The sequence below is a fragment of the Amblyomma maculatum genome, chromosome 1 (assembly GCF_055883805.1).
Source record: "Amblyomma maculatum isolate TAMU_Amacu chromosome 1, ASM5588380v1, whole genome shotgun sequence".
Classification (NCBI taxonomy): Eukaryota; Metazoa; Arthropoda; class Arachnida; order Ixodida; family Ixodidae; genus Amblyomma; species Amblyomma maculatum.
In genome coordinates, this window is record NC_139344.1 from 121,308,809 (window position 1) to 121,327,723 (window position 18,915).

Genomic DNA, 18,915 nt, shown 5'->3' on the forward strand with positions numbered 1-18,915 from the left:
GACTGCAAAACTGGTGCAAATTACTTATCTCGATAACTAGCACCTTGTCTGTGTAGTACGATGCTGGGCCTTGATGGCACAAAATTAGGTGTTAGACTGATGTTTACCAACTCTCAATTTGCAATTACCATGATGCAGGTTAAGATTGCAGACCCTGCCACAGGCAAGGAAACTGCCATCAATGAGCCTGGAGAGGTGTGGGTCCGAGGTCATAATGTATTTCTTGGTTACCACAATGATGAAGAGAAGACTAAAGAAGTCAAGTCATCTTGTGGATGGTATAAGACAGGGTATGTTCCACTGGCTGTTTGTGCAGCTAGCAATTCTTTCTTCACCTGGTTACCCGTTTACAGTCCATTTTGTTAAGCTTTAATATGTGCGCAGTTCACTGTGGAAGAAAGAGAGGTGCTCTGACGGCGCGACCGCGCTGCAGTGAGGGAGTGGCTGCTTAGTGTGACCAGAACAGAGAGCCGCTGCTAGGGGCAGCACATATTCTGGGGGCCATCCTCTGCGTCGATTCTGCTGGCGTGCTTATGGAGCAGCTGCGCAACCGCTGATAATTTTCCTTTTCAATCAGCACTAAAAGACCCTAACCTTGAGGCATTTCTGTTTTCGCTATTTACACGCCAATTTCTTGGCAGGCAGAAGCTTTCATACTACTTGCTAATCAAATAACTCAATTTTCAATGAAAGAGAGAGACGCGTCATCTGCTCGAACAGACGAAGCCCTGCGCTCACCACCTCGGAGCATGCTTTGAATGCGCTTTTAACGGATTGGTGCTTCATGGGGCCAAAACAAGAGCAGCGTCATGTCATCATGGCGCGGATAGCAATACCTCACAGGTGATGGGCAGCTCAGCTTACGTGTGTACAACGATGTGCGAGGCCATCTCGTTCAGTCTCTTAGATTGCGACTGCAAAGATGCACATACTCTGACCTTTCATGCATATCGCTACCAGAAGGTGCTCTTGTACACCTCAAGCGAGAAGGCCAGCTGCTCATATTTTTCAAATGCTGGAGAGGGTAAAAGCGGTCTTCTGAAAATATGATGTAAACTTAATGCTCACCTCACCATCAACGAATCACGTTGCATTTCCATGCGCTGAGCATAAAGTAAATATGACAATGCATCCCTAAGTTACTATGTTGCAGTGAGATTGCAACAGTTCAGCAGACAAAGACGGTCGAAAAAAAGAAAAAGGAACAAGTCACGCAATTTTAGAAAGCCGCGTAAGCCACTATACGTTATTGTGGTAGCTGAAAAAATAACCATCTGTTACAAACAGCTAGCTGGCTATCGAACAACCAAATGATGGTATATATATATGCCACGGCTGCTGCGAGGCTTCATATGTCCAGCGGTGCTCAGTAACGCAAAGCCAGACAGTTGCAGAATAACTTTGAGCCGACAGTGTGTGCTCGCCGATATTTGATACGACCCAAGCTGGTCGCAGTGTGTAGGTGCATCTGCCAATCGAGAGCAACGACATGCAGTGCTGGTTGCGGTTCTTTGTTTTGATAGTAATTTTGTTTGAGCTTTCAAGTAGAATGGTGCTAGTCACCTTAAATGATATTAGCTACTTGCTTATAGGCCTCACGCATACGTCTTTTCTTGTCAATAAAAAAATAAGAAAAAAAGGACTACGGACTACAAAGTTTTCTTTGGTTACACATCCCATATACAAGTAAATCAATCGGCTGTAGCACCCTAGCTTGAAATTGTGCCATAATGTTTTACTGCGTGATAAAAAAAAATGCGAACACATTGGTGCACCTACGGTCTCTGCTGTTTGAATATCTTGTCATTATATGTTTATGTCTGAGTGGCAGCAAAGGAACTAGAGTCGTCTTATTATAACTGACATGTTTAGATTGAGTGTTACTTGAGTGTGCTTTGCTATTCGAATTACTTCTCATCACGCTTCTACCACCTAGATAGAAGCACGATGAGAAGAAATTCGGATTGTGAAGCTTGTAGGCACCCCACGGTATCCGCATTCCTGTTCTATCCTATAGCTTCGGACAACTTGCACATGTTGGCAGCTGTGGAGGCTAATAGGGTTCTCTTACACTCCTTTGAACGCCTTTTACACCACGCTCACTTGAGTGCTTTCAGCAAATATTACCATATTTACTCGAATGTAACTTGAGTTTTTTTCATGATTTTTGGTTTTCAATGTCTACCCTCGCATTATAATCAAATACTGCGATTCGGTTGGCCGGGATGCAGCCATACTGAATCCGCCACCACTCGGTTTCGGTTTCCGTGGTTTCACGATGTTATGTTGGCAACATGGGTACCAGGGAAGCCAAATCATCAAATCCTAATTCATCCAAAGTCAAAACATTGCGCTTTTCTTCGTGGGTTCAGAATCACATTGTCCCCTTGATCACACACTTGTCACATCTTCCGCAGTGGATTAGTGTGGTTACGTCTGTTGTTATTGCATTTTGCACGATGGCAACGCGCTGTGCACGGTACGACGCTCGCCTCAAAAACGCTATTGTAATAGCAGAAGGAACCACAAATTCTGCGGCAGCTCGATGACTAGACGCTACTAATCTACCTTACGTGGGTGGCGGATGCAGCAGGAGGTGACTTTTAAATGTGGGCCTGGCCGCAAAGGCTTCCGAATCGTCTGGGAGGACGAGAGTGAAAAGGAAGGCTGAGTTTTCAAGAACTCGGCCTCCGACGATGACGATGTTTGAATGTTTTTAATTAGACTGCAATGGCCATAATGTCTATTAAAGGTACTTTTTCAAGCACTTATGTCGCATTACATTCGTGATTTTATTTTTTTCCCACTTGGCAGTAGGGAAAGTCGCCCCTCACGTTACATTCGAGTAAATACGGTACATTACCTAACTATCGTGTAAAGCTCAAAGTTGCATATCAGTTAAGAAATCATTCATGTGGCCCAGAGTCGAATTATAACCCAGAAAATGAACTGAAATATAAAGGCACATACCTCCAACCCCCCCAAAAAACAACATTTATTTTATTTAAACTGTTTAAATTTGTTAGCAATTGCCTTGCGCCATTGCAATGCCAGCTTCCACTTAGACAGCAACCATCTGCTCTTTGGGCCGCAAGCATCAGATGTCTCACTTGTGGTAGTCATTTGGCGCCAGTCGTCAGCCTTCTAGCATGTGCACATCCAATCGAATTTGTGCTGTATGGATGCCATTGTTGTTTTTGATGTTATTGAGAATTGAGATTGGACTAGATGGGGCTGGCACTGTTGCAGAGGCGTGCTTTCCCGGAACGCCACGGAAATGTGAAATCAGCTGTGAAAGTAAGGGGAGTGCTTGCTCATACTTTTATAGTAGTAGTAATGTAGTAATTTTGTAGTCTGAATTACCATGGCTTCTTATAATACTTTGTTGAGCCATTCAGTAGATCTTTTGGGTGCCTTTGTCCCATTATGGCTCTATGTACTTGCAATGCCTGCCATTAGTATTTTTAAATGGTGTTGCAATAAAAAAACAAACAAATATAAGCCTTCTGTTGGGTTGACAGTTTTCTCTATAAAATGTGGAAGAACTGCATTCGTTGCAGATAGCTGCTGCTTTACTACGGCACACTGTTTACTGACAATTTCTTTATGATACAGTGACCTGGGTAAGATGGATGAAGATGGTTACTTGAGTATCATTGGACGCCTGAAGGACATGATAATCAGAGGAGGAGAAAACATCTACCCACTCGAGATTGAAGATGTCCTCAGTAGCCATCCTGCTGTCAGCGAATGCCACGTATGATGATTTAGACTTTTTTGTGTTTGCAGTTTTTTTCTCTTGATGCCCATAATACTGAACTGTTGGGGGGAATATGACAGGTAATTGGACTGCCTGATTCACGAATGGGTGAAGAAATATGTGCTTGGGTGGTGCTTCAGCCAAATGCAAAGGTCACTGATGAGGAGCTCCAACAGTATTGTAAGGGAAAGGTAAGTGCAAATATTGCATTCCCATGGTCCTCTAATATTATTTTTTCTTGACGTGCTCAGCACACTATAAGTAGCATGGAGCAATACATTTGTGTGAATTTTTGTCACAAATCTTCTTAGTGCACATCTTGTGTGAGGCTGTATAGTTTGCAGTGCAAAATTTCAAGAAAGCTCTCAGGGTTGAAAGTGCTGCTCCATTTGCTCCATTCTACTCCAAACAGCATTCCTTCCTCCATCCTGCTCCAAAATGTAATACTGTTCCAAACCTGCTCCAAACTGGCTGCCTCAGTGTTCTGCCATCAAATTTAGTAGAACACGGATTTTTGCTGCACAAGGGGCTTTTAATGATATTTACTCCAAAAATGAGATTCAATGCAATTTGATGAGGTGGCACTGAGAAGCACATGGGGCAGTAGCATGCTGTTAAGTCCGTGTACATGCTCTAGGAGCTACTTTAGTCAAAACAAAGGCAGCACAATGGTCCCAGTTATAATGCATCTCGCGCTGAACTTAATATGTATGAAAGTTTTGTAAACTAGAAAAGCATAAAGCATAACAAATTTGCAAATAAATTTCAAAACGTCGCAACAAACGATTGGAGGGCAATAATTACAAAAAAATGTTTTGTGCACTTCATATAGCACTTTCTCCAAGCCTTTTGAATTACCGGTGGGGAGAGAAGCGAGCATCACAGTCATGGCAGGTATCTCGAGCCGTTAGGAAAGTTGTCCTACAGCACAGAACAACTCAGGTTGTTCTAAGGGCTCAGCTGTGAAAACAAGCAGGTACTTCACCATTGCACCTTTTTTTTAGTACCAAGCATGTCAATCCTACGTCGGACAAAAGCATATTTGAAGCATAGGGGGGTGACACCACAAGAGTGTTGGAAAGCCATACAGAGCCTGTTGCCAACACGTTTAAATTGGAAGTGCCAGTGCTGCTCAGGTGCAAACAGGAGCCACATGCACAAGGTTGTGAAGCAAAAGAATCTGGAGGAGGTAAAGGCGACCTTTGAGTGCAGTCTATCATTCCTAAAGGGCCACTGTCCAGGAAAGGACCTTTTAAGCAAAGGAGCCCAGTGCTTCGATCAGGTAGCGGAGATAGTCTGTGAAAAATGCTGCAGTGATCAAAGCTGTCATCCTCCACTTTGGGAAACCAGCTTTCCCATTCTCTACGAGCCGCAAGGCTGATGTCGGAGTAGAAAACGACATCCCTTGGTCTGTCTCGCTGTCTGACGGGTGAAGGATGGGCGTACACCACTAATCCGCCTTTTGCGCGATGATGTTGCGCCATCATGCGGGAGCGGGCGGGAAACACATTGAGCGGCAGTGTAGCAGAGGACGCGAAAGCGCACCATACGAAATGGCCACGCCAACGCTGGTAGAAAGCGAAAGCTTCCCCCCTTTTTTGGCCTCGGAGCGAAAAGTAGTGACAGTGATTGCAGCATATCATGTTCACGCAGTATGGGGGAAAGTAGAGCGTTTTCACAATCCACTCATAACGCACGTACGCATATACTATCTTTGTATTGTAAGAGCGTGTAGCGCGGGCCGTGTTCGACGGGACAGAATGAGACGCTCTCAGCGTGCAGGTTTTCGGCAGACAGGAGAGCGTGGGGGCAGAGAGAGAGAGAGGGATCTCAAAGGGCAAAGCAGCCAGGGGTTTGTTGATGCTGCAGAGCTAGGTGGAATCGTCTCCTGTGACTTTGAGCGGCGCATATGCGCGGGGTGTCTTGAGTTACCGAGCACAATGCGGTCATCGCGGCGCCGGCATGGTGCAATGGGCGTCGCTTCCTCCTCGTGTCATCTACAACCGTGCAGCTATAGGATTTCATCCACGAAGATCGGCAGAGAGGCACATATACACACCCCGTGAAAAGGGCATTGTCCCGGCCGGAATGCACACCTGCAGGAAACGCGCTGCATTTTTCTGGCAATGGATGATTCAGAGCTGTAGCCGGTTTCTGGCCTCAGGAGTCGGAACGGATGTGGTCGCAGTGGTGCAAAGGTTCTCGGTGCGCAGAGAATGGTCATTCTGTTGTGAAAGGATCTCCAACGTTCATTTCTGCCTCCGCCGCGATTTCTGCGGAATCAACAACTTGGTGACGTACATGTGAATCTCCTACATATCGGATGCGCATCTCGGTCAGGAACCAACCCTGTTCTACGTCCAGAGCGATCCACTCTGCAAGTGAACTAGCATGAACCCTCCAGGAGACTCATTTATGGTGCCGGGCGGTTTCCTTGCCGTTGCAAACGGTTGGACGTAGACGATGATTATCAAGCTCCCAAACGAAGTGCATCTGATTGCGTACACCAAAGGAATAAAATCCGGATGCTTTGGTGTGCACGAAGGCGAGCCTTTAATTAAAAAAAAAAATACTGTGCGTTGTGCAAGAGTGTCAAGTGCGTCATATGCTCCGAGCGACAAAAACACAGATACTACAGGTATGTATGCATCTAAACGAAATATGCATGATGAAAAGTACCTACTGGAGTTTTCACCCAGGCTGTAGCGCACCAGGGATAGCTGCAATGAGGATTTTTTCGGTGCGTGATTGCTTTAGTTGCGCCGGGGCCTGAAGACGATGTATTTTGTCCTTTCTTTTCTTTATGTACGAAAGGGCTAGGTAGCTTAGATATCACAGGCGGCTCTGTGCGCTAGGCCGTAATATTTAGCATGTTTTATCGTGACTGCCTAACAAGAAAAAAAATACAGCGTTTTAATGCACTGCCGTTCGCGAGCCTCATGACCAGCTCAAACACTCGGCTCGCGAACGGCGGTGCATCACAACAAACGCCCAATTTTTCTTTTCTTTTTAGTCAGGCGGCAGTCGCGATAAAACATGCTAAATATTACGGTCAAGTGCACACAGCCACCTGTGATATCTGCGCTACCCGGCCCCTTCGCACATAAAGAAAACAAACGACAAAATACATCGCCATCAGACGCGCCGAACAAATGCTCATTGCGGCTATCACTGGTGGGTTACAGGCTTGGTGCAAACTCCGGTAGATACTTTTTATTATGCACATTTCCTTTAGATGCATACATACCTGTAACGAAGTGTTTTTCGCACAGTCGAGAGTACGCAGTAGGTAGCTAAGGTCGGCCATTGACGCTTGGTGGCCCTAATTGTAGCTTCACGTCGTGTTGGCCGCGGCTCGGCGAAGGAAACCTGAAAAACCGCGTCTTGCATCTTGGCGTGCTTAGAGAGTGGCAACCGTACACGGCAGATGTGGTTGGCATCGCTTTGCCAAGCCTGTGACGGCCACCGTGCCGCCCGGTGCCGGCGGCGCCGAGAAACGCCGTAGACGCCGCTCCTATCGGTCGCCGCTACGACTTCGCGCATGCGCAGAAAACTCGCGCAAAAGGCGGATTGTGTCCACTGCTCACGGCGGGCTTTTCCCTCGCCATGGCCGGACTGAATGCAGCGGCGCGCGCTCCCTCGCTCGCTTTTTTTTTCTTTTTTTTTTTCATACACGCGAAGTACCACGCCCCACCTCTCGCCAAACGCAGAGGAGGAAGGGGAATTTGTCTTGCGGAGGCTAGATGACCGGGCAGGAGAGTGAAAAACCCTTGCGAGGGAACGGGAGGAGAGAAACATGACAGAATCGAGTGATTGCTGTGGCTGTAACTGCATTATTAATTACTCTTTTCAAAAACATTTTGCAATCTTGCGTTCTGGGGACGAAGTCTTGCAGTCACCGGGGAAGAAAATATTTTCGACCGGAGCGTGAACAGTGGGCCTTTAAAGGTACTACTGACCAGTGCCCTGGAATTTTTCAGCATAGGCATAGGATCAAAAAGGATATGCACAAGGGGAACAGAAATGTGCTGGTCATTGATGTGAACTCCAAACTAGTGGTGTTGCACGTCAAAGTGATATACTCAATGTTTCAATCTATCACGTTAAAATAGCGTGATTTAGTTCAGGAACGTGCTGCGGTGGTGTAGCGGTAGAACATCCGCCTCGCACGCAAGAGGACCGGGGTTCAAATCACGATGCCTTGCAATTTTCCACCGGATTAAAAAAAAAAATCCGCGTGTCAATGGAATGGCATAAAAAGGTTTGGGGTGCGACCTGATGCCGGTGAACACCTCCGGCAACGCACTTCCTCACCAGAACAGGACTTGGCCACCCTGGTGCAGTAATTGGCCGCAACCTCTCATGATAAGCTCCATAAAACCCCAGCCCTCAGTCACCAGCGGCTGCGGAACAACTGACCACGGCGGTGGTCAGACCTGTGACGCAGCAGGGGGTGCTAAGAATTCCTGGCTCCGCTGGACAGGCCGCCATTGGAAACTAACCCTGGCAACGTTTAACGCTAGAACCCTAGCTAGTGAAGCTAGTTTAGCAGTGCTGTTAGAGGAAATAGAGGGTATGAAATGGGATGTGATAGAGCTTAGTGAGGTTAGGAGGCCGAATGAGGCATATACAGTCGCCGACCGTTTTTTCGGACTTGACGGGACCCGAAAAATGGTCCGAATAATCGAACAGTCCGAAAAATCCGTGAAGCACAAAAAATCACTTTATTCAGAGAAAATCGGCTTAAAAAAGTCGCCGATTTTATCTTGCGGCAAATTTCTTTTGCTGGCGACGATTTGCGCTTGTATTTGCGCCAAAGTTGTCGTTTCGCTGTACACGCTAGACAGCAAGTTCACAGCGTTCGTAATTTGTGCAAGCGATGGCTGTGGTAGGCCGCCCGAGTCGTCGTCGCAGTCCGACTCGTCTTCAGGTTGAAGAACCTGGCGTACAAGTTCGTCGTCCGTGAGGTCCGCACACATATCGAGGCCGTCGTCCACTTCAACAAACTCGCGGAACGTGGAGCCCGTTGGAATGTCCATTCCGTTCCCGCGAAGGTCAACGATGAGGTCTTCGCCACTGTCTGCAGTCAAATCCTCAGAATCGTTGCAGTCTTCTACGTCATCGACTTCATCGGCGGAGAATCCAGCGTGCCTGAAGCAATTAGCAATTGTTTCCGCTCTCACTGCCTTCCACGCGTCAGCCAGCATGCTAACCGCCGCAAAAAGATCCGTGGCGTACTTTTTCCCGTTGTCAAAACAAAGAACTGTGCGCTGCAGAAGACGGGTCCGATAATGCACCTTAAGGTTTTTGATCACCCCCTGGTCCATTGGTTGGAGCACGCTGGTGGTGTTTGGTGGCAGGTATTCGAGCCGAATGGCTTTCAACGTGTCGCCCGACACTGGAAGGTTTTTCGCTAAAGCAGCTTTAAGCCAGAGTAGCAAGGCCTTCTCCAATTCGGGGTGGTCGCCTTTCCTGTCGTTCTTCTGGCTGCTGCTGTGGGACGCCTCAAAGGCGGAAAAAATCTTCTCCTTATTTTTCACGTAATCCGAAATAGTTTGCTTCGACAGTGCGAACTCCTTGGCCACGTCAGCTTGCGTTCGCCCACTCAGCACTAGCTTTATGATCGCTGCCTTTTTCTCAAGGGTCATGGTGGAATAGCTCCCACGCTTCTTTGACGGACCCGGCAGCACCGGCGGGGCCATGTCCACAGCCCGAGTGCGCACCACACCGCTCGTCAAACACGCAAAAATGAGGCACTTTTCGTTCAGAGCGGTGGAACCGCCGGACGCAATCACAAAACGGCCAAAGGATTGACGGCGCGCCACTCGGTTGACGCGGTCGGAGAAACTCGTGTGACAACACGGCGGACGTATGAGACAAAGCACAAAGAGATAGCTGCCCGCGTCAGCGTTGGCGACAAAAGCATAGAGAAAGAGATTGGTAAAGAGCGGACACTCCCATAGGGCCCAGCGGCCCATTTGACTGTAGTGCACCAAGCGGCCGGCGGCAACTACATCCGGTCTTGCTGAAGGGCGCGCGATTTGAATGCTAGCCATGCGCTGCGCCCTTCCCTGCCCTTTTGGCACATTATTTTGGTTTTAAATGGTCTGCTAGTGTTTCTATTTATTTTCAGCATGCATAACAACAGGAAAAATTCCCAGTTCTCTAAACTGCCCATCAACGCAGCTGCGCCACAGCCTTTGCAAAACAGTAGTGCAGAAACGACGCCAAGTGCTTCGTGAAATGAATTTATTTTGCTGCATATAAAACACGAGATGCAACAGATGTAGACGGATGCATTGACAATACTTGACACACATTAAGCGATGTGCACAATACAGAAAAATAAAAATACACAAGGTGAGAAACAGTACTTAGGTAGAGACAAAAAATAGCATAACTGATTTCCGAATTATTGCAAATGATATGTAACAAAACAGGCATTATACATAAACTACACAGTCCCAGTCGCGGCTACCTCAGCAAGGGTAACTTGTATTGTCCAGGGCAGAGAGGAGTACTGACGCTTGAGGAAAGGCCACACCATTTCCTCGTCGCATCTGCCGTGCTTCGGCTACAGTCCGTGGGTCCATGCAGTGCTGTTGGAAAAGGAATGAATATGATGCAGAAGGTTGCAATGAAATGTAAGGCCACTGCACCGCGCACACATCTGTGCATGTGGGTGGGTACTGAAAACTTGGTGAGCAGCAGTTATGGTCCAGAACAGAAAAGCTGTCATTAGTAAAATTGATACAAAAGCTACTCTTGCAACGTAGAGGTCAGGAAATGCAGGCTAACCGAACCTATCTGAAAATACATTTCTACAGAGTGTGAAATAACAGCCACTAAACTATCAATATTCTTCAAGAGCACTGAACAGCTGAAGCAATGAAGCTTGCCGCATAATAAAACATTTTTCACTTTAACGTTGTCCTGTTAAATGTAACGCGACACCACGCAAAACTAGCCGTTCGCAAAACCGCGGCCTGGCCTCACCGCGGCCGGCGAGCACGCCATGTTGGCTTGCCTTTCATACACGAGTTTGTGAAGCGCAGACCACCGCGATGATCTAAACTGCCCGAAATGCCTCGCAGTTTTACAAGAATGCAACATTTCTCACCTTGCGGTTGCCCTGTTAAACGCGACACCACGCAAAACTAGCCGTTCGCAAATCCTCGCGCCATGCCACATGTCATCGCGGCCGGCGAGCCATATTGGCGAGCGCCTTGTCATGCCTGTTGGCTGCCCTTCATGTGCGACTTTGTGAAGCGCAGACCGCCGTACTGAGCTAAACTGCCTGAAATACTGCGTAGTTTGACAAGAAAGTCAAGAATGAAACGTTTCTCACTTTACCGTTGCTCTGCTAAACGCGACACTTAGCAAAACTAGCCGTTCGGCAAACTGCGTCACCATGGCCGCACCGGCCGGCGAACACGCCATTTTGGCGCAACGGCGTGCCTTGATGCCTTCACATGCCACTTTGTCAAGCGTTACGAGCTAAACTGTTCGAAATGAAGCTGTTTCCCGAGAACAAAACATATTACACCTCGCCGTGGTTGGGAACCGCCAGAGTTACGGCGTAACGAACTGCGCCTGAACAGCTGGCGCGCCTGTTCACGAGCTGCGAAACTTATTGGCACCGGCCGGCATGGTCAGCGTAAACTGCTTGAAATGCAGCGTAGTTAAGCAAAAAACATTGCTCACCTCGCCGTCGTTTCAAACCGCTGTCGTTCCGCGCAGCAGCCCACGAGAGGTCTGTGCCGCACAAGCGCGGCGAGGCACGAGCACACAGCTTCCTTCGACAACTTCTTGTCGTCTGCTAGTGCTCCGGCGGGCTACCGCTGCAACGAGTGCCGTCGCGCGCGCGTCCGCGCATGCGCACGTTGGTGCCGCCATCCATCAATCGGCGGCAGCGCAAAAAGTCGCGCGTCACTTCCTGGGGCCAGTTTTCGCCGAGTGACCGCTCTTTACCAATCTCTTTCTCTATGACAAAAGCAGGTTGACGGCGATGACAATCCGACTGCCACCTCGAAGTGACAGAGATTGCAGGGGCCTCTCCTGGCAAAAATGGGGCACCGAAACCATGTCAAGCCAATCCAACTGCAGAGCCAATCCACCTCAATCCAAGATGGCGCTTGTTGCGCCGGCAAAAAGCCGAAAAGATGGCAGATTTTGGCCTGCAGGGGACTGAAATTAGTCCGAAAAATCGAACTTTCGGACTTTTAAAGTCCGAAATATCCGTCGCGAATATGTATGCGCTTCTATGGGGTGACTGACGGTGCCTCACTGAAGTCCGAAATATCCTACAAGTCCGAATTATTGGAGTCCGAATTACCCGTCGGCTACTGTACTGTACTAAAGGATGGGCATGTACTGTGTTATCGAGGTTTACCGGAAAGGCGACAACTAGGAGTAGGTTTCCTTGTCAATAAGTATATAGCGGGTAATATAGATGAATTCTGTAGTATTAATGAGAAGGTGGCAGGCATCGTGATTAGGCTTAATAAGTGGTATAAACTGAAGGTTGTACAGGCCTACGCACCTACATATAGTTATGATGACCAGACAGTTGAAAGCTTCTACGAAGGCGTAGAATCAGCAATGCGAAAAGTAAAAACGCAGTATACTGTGCTAATGGGCGACTTCAATGCCAAGGTAGGGAAAAAGCAGGCAGGAGACCAGCCAGTAGGCGACTATGACATTGGTTCTAGGAATAGCTGGGGGGAGCTACTAGTTGAGTTTGCAGAGTGCAATAACTTCAGAATCATGAATACCTTCTTCAGCAAATGGAAGAACCGGAAATGGACATGGAAAAGTCCTAACAGGGAGACTAAAAATGAAACTGACTTCATATTTTGTTCGACACCCACCATTATGCAAGATGTAGAGGTAATAGGGAAAGTGCGATGCAATGACCACAGGATGGTGAGGTCTCGAATTAGCCTAAACCTGAAGAAGGAATGCAACAGATTAGTAAGAAAGAAACCCATCAACGAATTAGCGGTGAGGGGGAGGGCAGACGAGTTCAGGATCTCGCTACAGAATAGATATTCAGCTCTAACCGAGGATGGCGACATTACCCTAGAAGCAATGAACAATAATTTCAGAGATATCATTACTGAGTGCACTGTAGAAGTAGGCGGTAAGATAGTTAGAGAGGACACCGGTAAGCTGTCTAAGGAGACGAAAGATTTAAGAAACGCCAGAGTATGAAAGCTTCCAATCCAATAAGTACTTTCTTCTGGGCGAGTTGGTTCATATTAGCAAAAGGTAAAATGACTTGCGCAAAAAGTAGATGAAGAAAGAGACGTGACAACAAGACGTCTTTTTCACGTCTCTTTCTTCATCTACTTCTTGCGCAAGTCTTTTACCTTTTGCTTCCAATCCAACGGGCCAGATAGAATTGGCCGAGATATCAAAGCTAATCAATAAGCGCAAGGTGGCTGATATAAGGAAGTATAACATGGAGAAAATTGAGCATGCTGTAAAGAACAGGGGAAGCCTTGAAGCAGTAAAGAAGAAATTGGGCATAGGCAAAAACCAGATGTATGCGATAAGGGACAAGGCGGGCAACGTCATCATGAAATGGACAAGATAGTCAAAGTAGCCGAGGAGTTCTATACAGATCTCTACAGTAGCTAAAGTAGTCAGGACCGTAATGAAATTGGCGGTAAGGAAAACAGTCAGACGTTCCACCAGTGACGAAGGACGAGGTCAAGAAAGCATTCGAAATTATGAAAAGGGGGAAATCAGCTGGAGATGATCAGATAACTACAGATTTTTTAAAGGACGGGGGGGATATCGTGCTAGAAAAACTGGCCATCCTGTATACGCAGTGCCTGGTGTCATCATCGGTACCGGAACATAGAAGAATGCAAACATTATCCCCATTCATAAGAAAGGGGACTCTAAGGACCTTAACAATTACAGACCAATCATCTTACTGTCTGTTACGTATAAGGTATTTACTAAGGTAATCGCTAGTAAAATCAGGACAACCTTAGACTGCAACCAAGAAAAGGATCAAGCAGGTTTTTGGAAACGGTACTCTACTATCGATCATATCCATACCATCAACCAAGTGATCGAAAAATGCTCGGAATATGACCAGCCCTTATACATAGCATTCATTGATTACGACAAAGCATTTGACTCAGTTGAAACCTTGGCGGTTGATGCAGGCATTGTGAAATCAAGGGGTAGACGAGCCATACGTGAAAGTGCTGGAAGATATATATAGGGGCTGCACAGCAACTGTAGTTATGCATAAAGAAAGTAACAAAATTCCCATAAAGAAAGGTGTTAGGCAAGGAGACACGATCTCTCCAGTACTATTCACAGCTTGTTTAGAGGAAGTATTCAGAGACTTGGAACGGGAGCAGTTAGGGATAAGGGTAGATGGAGAATACCTTAGTAATCTGCGATTTGTTGATGACATTGCCTTGCTAAGTAACTCGGGGGATGAACTGCAAATAATGACTGATGACCTAGACAGGAAAAGTAGAAAAGTAGGCTTAAAAATCAATGTGCAGAAGACTAAGGTAATGTTCAACAGCCTCGGGAAGGAACAGTAGTTTACGTTAGGTAGCGAAGCACTGGAAGTAGTAGGCGAATATGTCTACTTAGAACAGGTAGTAACCGCAAATCCGGACCATGAAAAGGAAATAACAAGAAGAATAAGATTGGGATGGAGCGCATTTGGCAAGCACTCCCAGATTATGACTAGCAGCCTACCGGTATCGCTCAAGAGTAAAGTGTACAACAGTTGCATCTTCCCTGTACTCACCTATGGGGCTGAAACGTGGAGGCTCACCAAAACGGTTCTACTTACGTTGAGGACAACCCAGAGGGCTATGGAACGAAAAATGGTAGGGGTAACAGTAAGAGATAGGAAGCGTGCAGAGTGGGTTAGAGAAATAACTCAAGTTAACGACATTCTAGTGGAAATTAAGAAGAAATAGGCATGGGCAGGACATGTGCAAAGATAGGATAACCGATGGTCGCTGAGGGCAACAAACTTGATTCCAAGGGAAGGAAAGCGTAGCAGGGGGCGGCAGAAAGTTAGGTGGGGTGATGAGGTTAAGAAGTTCGCAGGGGTCAAGTAGATGCAGCTAGCATAGATTCGGGTTAATTGAAGAAATATGGGAGAGGCCTTCGCCCTGCAGTGGGTAAAGTCAGGCTGATGATGATGATGATGAGTTCAGCTATGACATGCAGAAGCAAGCGTTTGGTTTGCTGCTGGTCTTTTCCAAATTGTTCGGCAGGTCAGTTGTGTTATTTTAAATATCTGTACATGTTTTGGCTGTTTGTCTTGTCTTGTTAGAAATGCAGGTGTAGTCAGCAAAAAGCATTGAAAGTTGAATAGATTGGAATCAAACTGAGTATTTTTGTATGTCAGATTCAAAAGCTTGCAATTATTAAAAGCCCTTGACCTTAGAAATGTGCTCCAAAACAGGATGAATGCTTCAAACTCTCATTTTGTTGCTCCAAAGCTGCTCCAAATTGGCTTTATTACTGCTTCCTGAGCTGCTCCAAAATGCTGAGTTCTGCTTTCTGGAAAGTCACGATACGGGCATTACTGAAATAACTGCTGCTAGCTAATTATGTGCTAAGTGTGTCGGTGCACCTCAGGGAAGCCCTGACTTTTCTAGCACTGTGCATCAGGGCCTTGCAGTGTTGTCACATTCATAACAGTATTAAGTGCTGATTATTACTCAATTTATGTGAATACCCATAAGCTTCAGGATGTACTGTTTTTATGCACACTTTTTGTCTGAAACAACGATGTGTGCTTCCTCCACAAGTAAAACCTCGATAATTCAATCTTGTTTACTTTGAAATTCAGGATTGTTTGCGGACTTTCTGCAATCACATATTCTATGATCAAAATTTAACCAGATAATTTGATGCGGCAGGTGGCACTTGCCCTTTGGTTACTATGTATAACCAGCCGATTTTGCCATATAATCAGGAAAACCCAAGTTCGGCCAACATCGTAGCATTATAACAGGCACGAAGGCCTGCATTGACCATGTAGTATGATAGTGGACTCCTCGTCTTATGCTTTACATACCATTGAGCAGATAGTGGCGACACTCTGACTCTGTGCATAGCATGGTGGCATCACGCTGTACAAAGCGACCCTCATTCAGTGATGTTGGATGCACTCATGCAGCGGTGATCTAGATGCACACCATAGTTCTTAATTTCTACTCACCGTATGCTGTGCTGAATTTATTGATACAAAATATGTTGAGTGATGCCTGAATACTGACTGGATTAACCTCACGCATTCTCTCTTCTCATTGATTCTTTTAAACTGAGAGCTATACCTCTGCACATGCATTTTAGCCATGTCGGGCCACTAATCTGATGTATCTAACCCTGGCCATCACTCTTAGGTGCACCAAGGATGTCAGAGTAGAAAAGCACCAACGGACAATGAAAAAAACATGTCAGTTAATGAGTTGCCGATACTTCAAGGAAGGTACGCGACTAGTATGTTCTGTGGACGTCAAAATTCACATGACCAAATGTCGGGCTACCAGCACCAAAGGATGACCACAATGAGTGCAAATGAGCTCTTACTGTGGAAAAAAATCTTTCTTTTAATGTCGACCGCAGCTTTGCTGAGTACTGCATGCAGTTGAAAACTTTGCATTGTCCCCTTTATTTTTCTTGTTTTCCTTTGATTTCACATAATTTGAAAACCATGCTAATTCAAATATTTACATGGTCCAGCTTTTAATTAACAGGATTTTGATGTATGTTTAATTCATTATTTTTAGTTAGTCAAATGTTAGAGATCATTGTGATTTGGTAGGTGTAAAAAGCATGTAGCTAACTGTGTAAACACTAGATTTGCTAAATTAGACATGCTTCTATATAGTCTCAGGTAGCTTTAGACAAATACTGACTTGCCTAAATAATTTGTTTATAGATGACTGAAACAAGCCTTAGCTATACAGCTGTATTTTTTAATAGACATATGTATGATATCTTTCGCACCTGGCCAGGGCGGCTGTGTTTCGGTGAAGGCGAAACGCAAGGTACCCATGTATGGTGCAATGTTAAAGCACATTAAAGGGCTCCAGCTGACCAAACTTATTCAGAGCCCACTCTATGGTGTTCCTCATAGCTGAGCCACATTGGGTTGTTAAACCTCATAAACCATAACCCAACCTTTTGTATTGGTCAATATTTCCTCTCGGAACATTTCACCACTGAAGCCTTTGTCTACATTCCTTCCTACGTTCTGTGTTATCACTTGCATGTGATAATAAAATATGCACCATGGTACATTTTATCCATGTTTTGTTTTATGCGGCTCACTCAAGTGCATGGTGCAACTTTTTGTTTGAAGTTTGCTATCTCAGCTGCAGCACAGCCTCGCTGCCATGATCTCATTATCTGTTGTATTTTCTGATCTCTGTTGTATTTTCTGTTGTAAGATGCATACTTTTTGAGCTGGTAACAATAATACATCATTGGGTCACAAGGTAGAGCAACAATAAACTTGTATTCAAGAACATGCATCTCGTAAACTTTTGATTACAATAATACTTTCAGTTTACAGTGAGTGGCTAATGACAAATGCAGGCATTGCTTATAAGGCTGTGCAGTATACTTGGCAGAGGTCTAGTGTAGTGTTATGAGTTTGCTGCTGATGTACAATGACAGCTTGTGGTGGGGCACTCAGTTTGTAACATTCTTTGTAATGTGTTATGATTGGATTTCGTTTATTGATGTCATCAGGAGTTTGATGTTTAATGGTACACATTTCTACGGCAAGGTTTTTCAGGTGTTCAAATTCAGTATTTCATTGTTCCATGACAATCATCTAAGTTTCTATTGCATTATATGCAGATATGTGTTGCAATAGTATAGTATAACCAATTTTTTCTATTATGCATTTTTGGCGGGAGCAGTGAACTTGGAAACAGCAAACTGGAAAAAACATCAAATATAAGTGCTACATTGAATTAACAGTATATGAGCATGTACAGGTATTAATAATCTTACCCATCAAGGCAGAGTCAATATGTTCTTTGTGTGGTATTCCATCTTGCAGCTTAGCCACTTCAAGGTCCCGAAGTATTTTGTTTATGAAGCAGATTACCCAAAGACAGCCATTGGAAAAGCACAGAAGAACAAGATGCGTGAGATAGCAGCTGAGAAGTTGGGCTTGTGAGAACAGCGTCAAGCACTATGATGACAAAATTTACCATTTTGAGCACCATATGACTTCTGTAGCTTGTTAATCATTGCAGGCTTCTTGTCACCCTGAGGGCGCAATGAGTGGAACCTTCTTTTGTCACACTGATGTGCACAAACATCAGCAGGATACATTCATGTACCTCAATGGGAGGACCACATCGCACAAGCAGAAACGTCATGCTATGCTGTGAAACTATATGCTTAGCAAGAAAAGCTTTTGCTAATGTGAAAAACTTCTTGCATCATGTCGCATAACAGAAAATATCATCGTGTATGCATGTTTACTGATCTATGTTCTTGGCCCCGTTTGAGAACGGGCAGGCTATTCTGAGGAAAAGCATTTATTACAGCTGGAATGGAGACATGAATTCTCTGTAAAACATGTGCTGCTTTTCAGGAACATATTGAAGAGCTTACTGAAAATGACATGGATGTAAATTATAAATTCTCTACACAACCATTAATGGCACCAGTTATAATATGAGCTCGTCACCAGCAATACTTGCATTTATGATGTGCCTGACATTTGATGTAAAAAGTGAAGCTGTGTATATTATTTTTCCACTGAATAAATAAAAGTTGAATTTGTTAAACCCTCTTGCAGTGAAGGAATGCCAATTGCCTTTCAAGCCTTCCTATTCTTATTTTATATATAAAAATGTTGGGGTGAAACAATTCTTTCATCAATATATCTAGCATGTGCATATGTTTGCTTTGTAGGATGTTTTAATGAATGAATTAATTTCTGTAAATAATGTTCTGTGCGAGTGTAGACACATAATTTTTTGGTTCGCGTTTTATTCTTTGTAATGATGCCTAAGGCATTAATTACTGTACACAAATCACTACGTCATATTTGTCTACAACTGCGTAGTAATTTATAATCGAATTTCTTTTCTCATCTGTTTCGGTTTCTGTTTCAATGGCCAACCGATGGC

The 18,915-nt window shown here is 45.3% G+C and overlaps 1 protein-coding gene across 2 annotated transcripts in view; it reads left to right on the forward strand.

Moving 5' to 3' along the window:
• Window positions 1-18,569, forward strand: part of LOC146203742 (medium-chain acyl-CoA ligase ACSF2, mitochondrial-like) — a 145,335-nt gene extending 126,766 nt beyond the window's left edge. For both annotated transcript variants that reach the window (XM_084588918.1, XM_084588919.1), the window contains exons 13-16: window positions 139-290; window positions 3,616-3,757; window positions 3,841-3,951; window positions 17,832-18,569. In XM_084588918.1, the coding sequence (XP_084445044.1) occupies window positions 139-290; window positions 3,616-3,757; window positions 3,841-3,951; window positions 17,832-17,951 (525 nt within the window). In that variant the 3' untranslated portion in view covers window positions 17,952-18,569. The remainder of the gene's footprint in view (window positions 1-138; window positions 291-3,615; window positions 3,758-3,840; window positions 3,952-17,831) is intronic.
• Window positions 18,570-18,915: the final 346 nt, after the last annotated feature.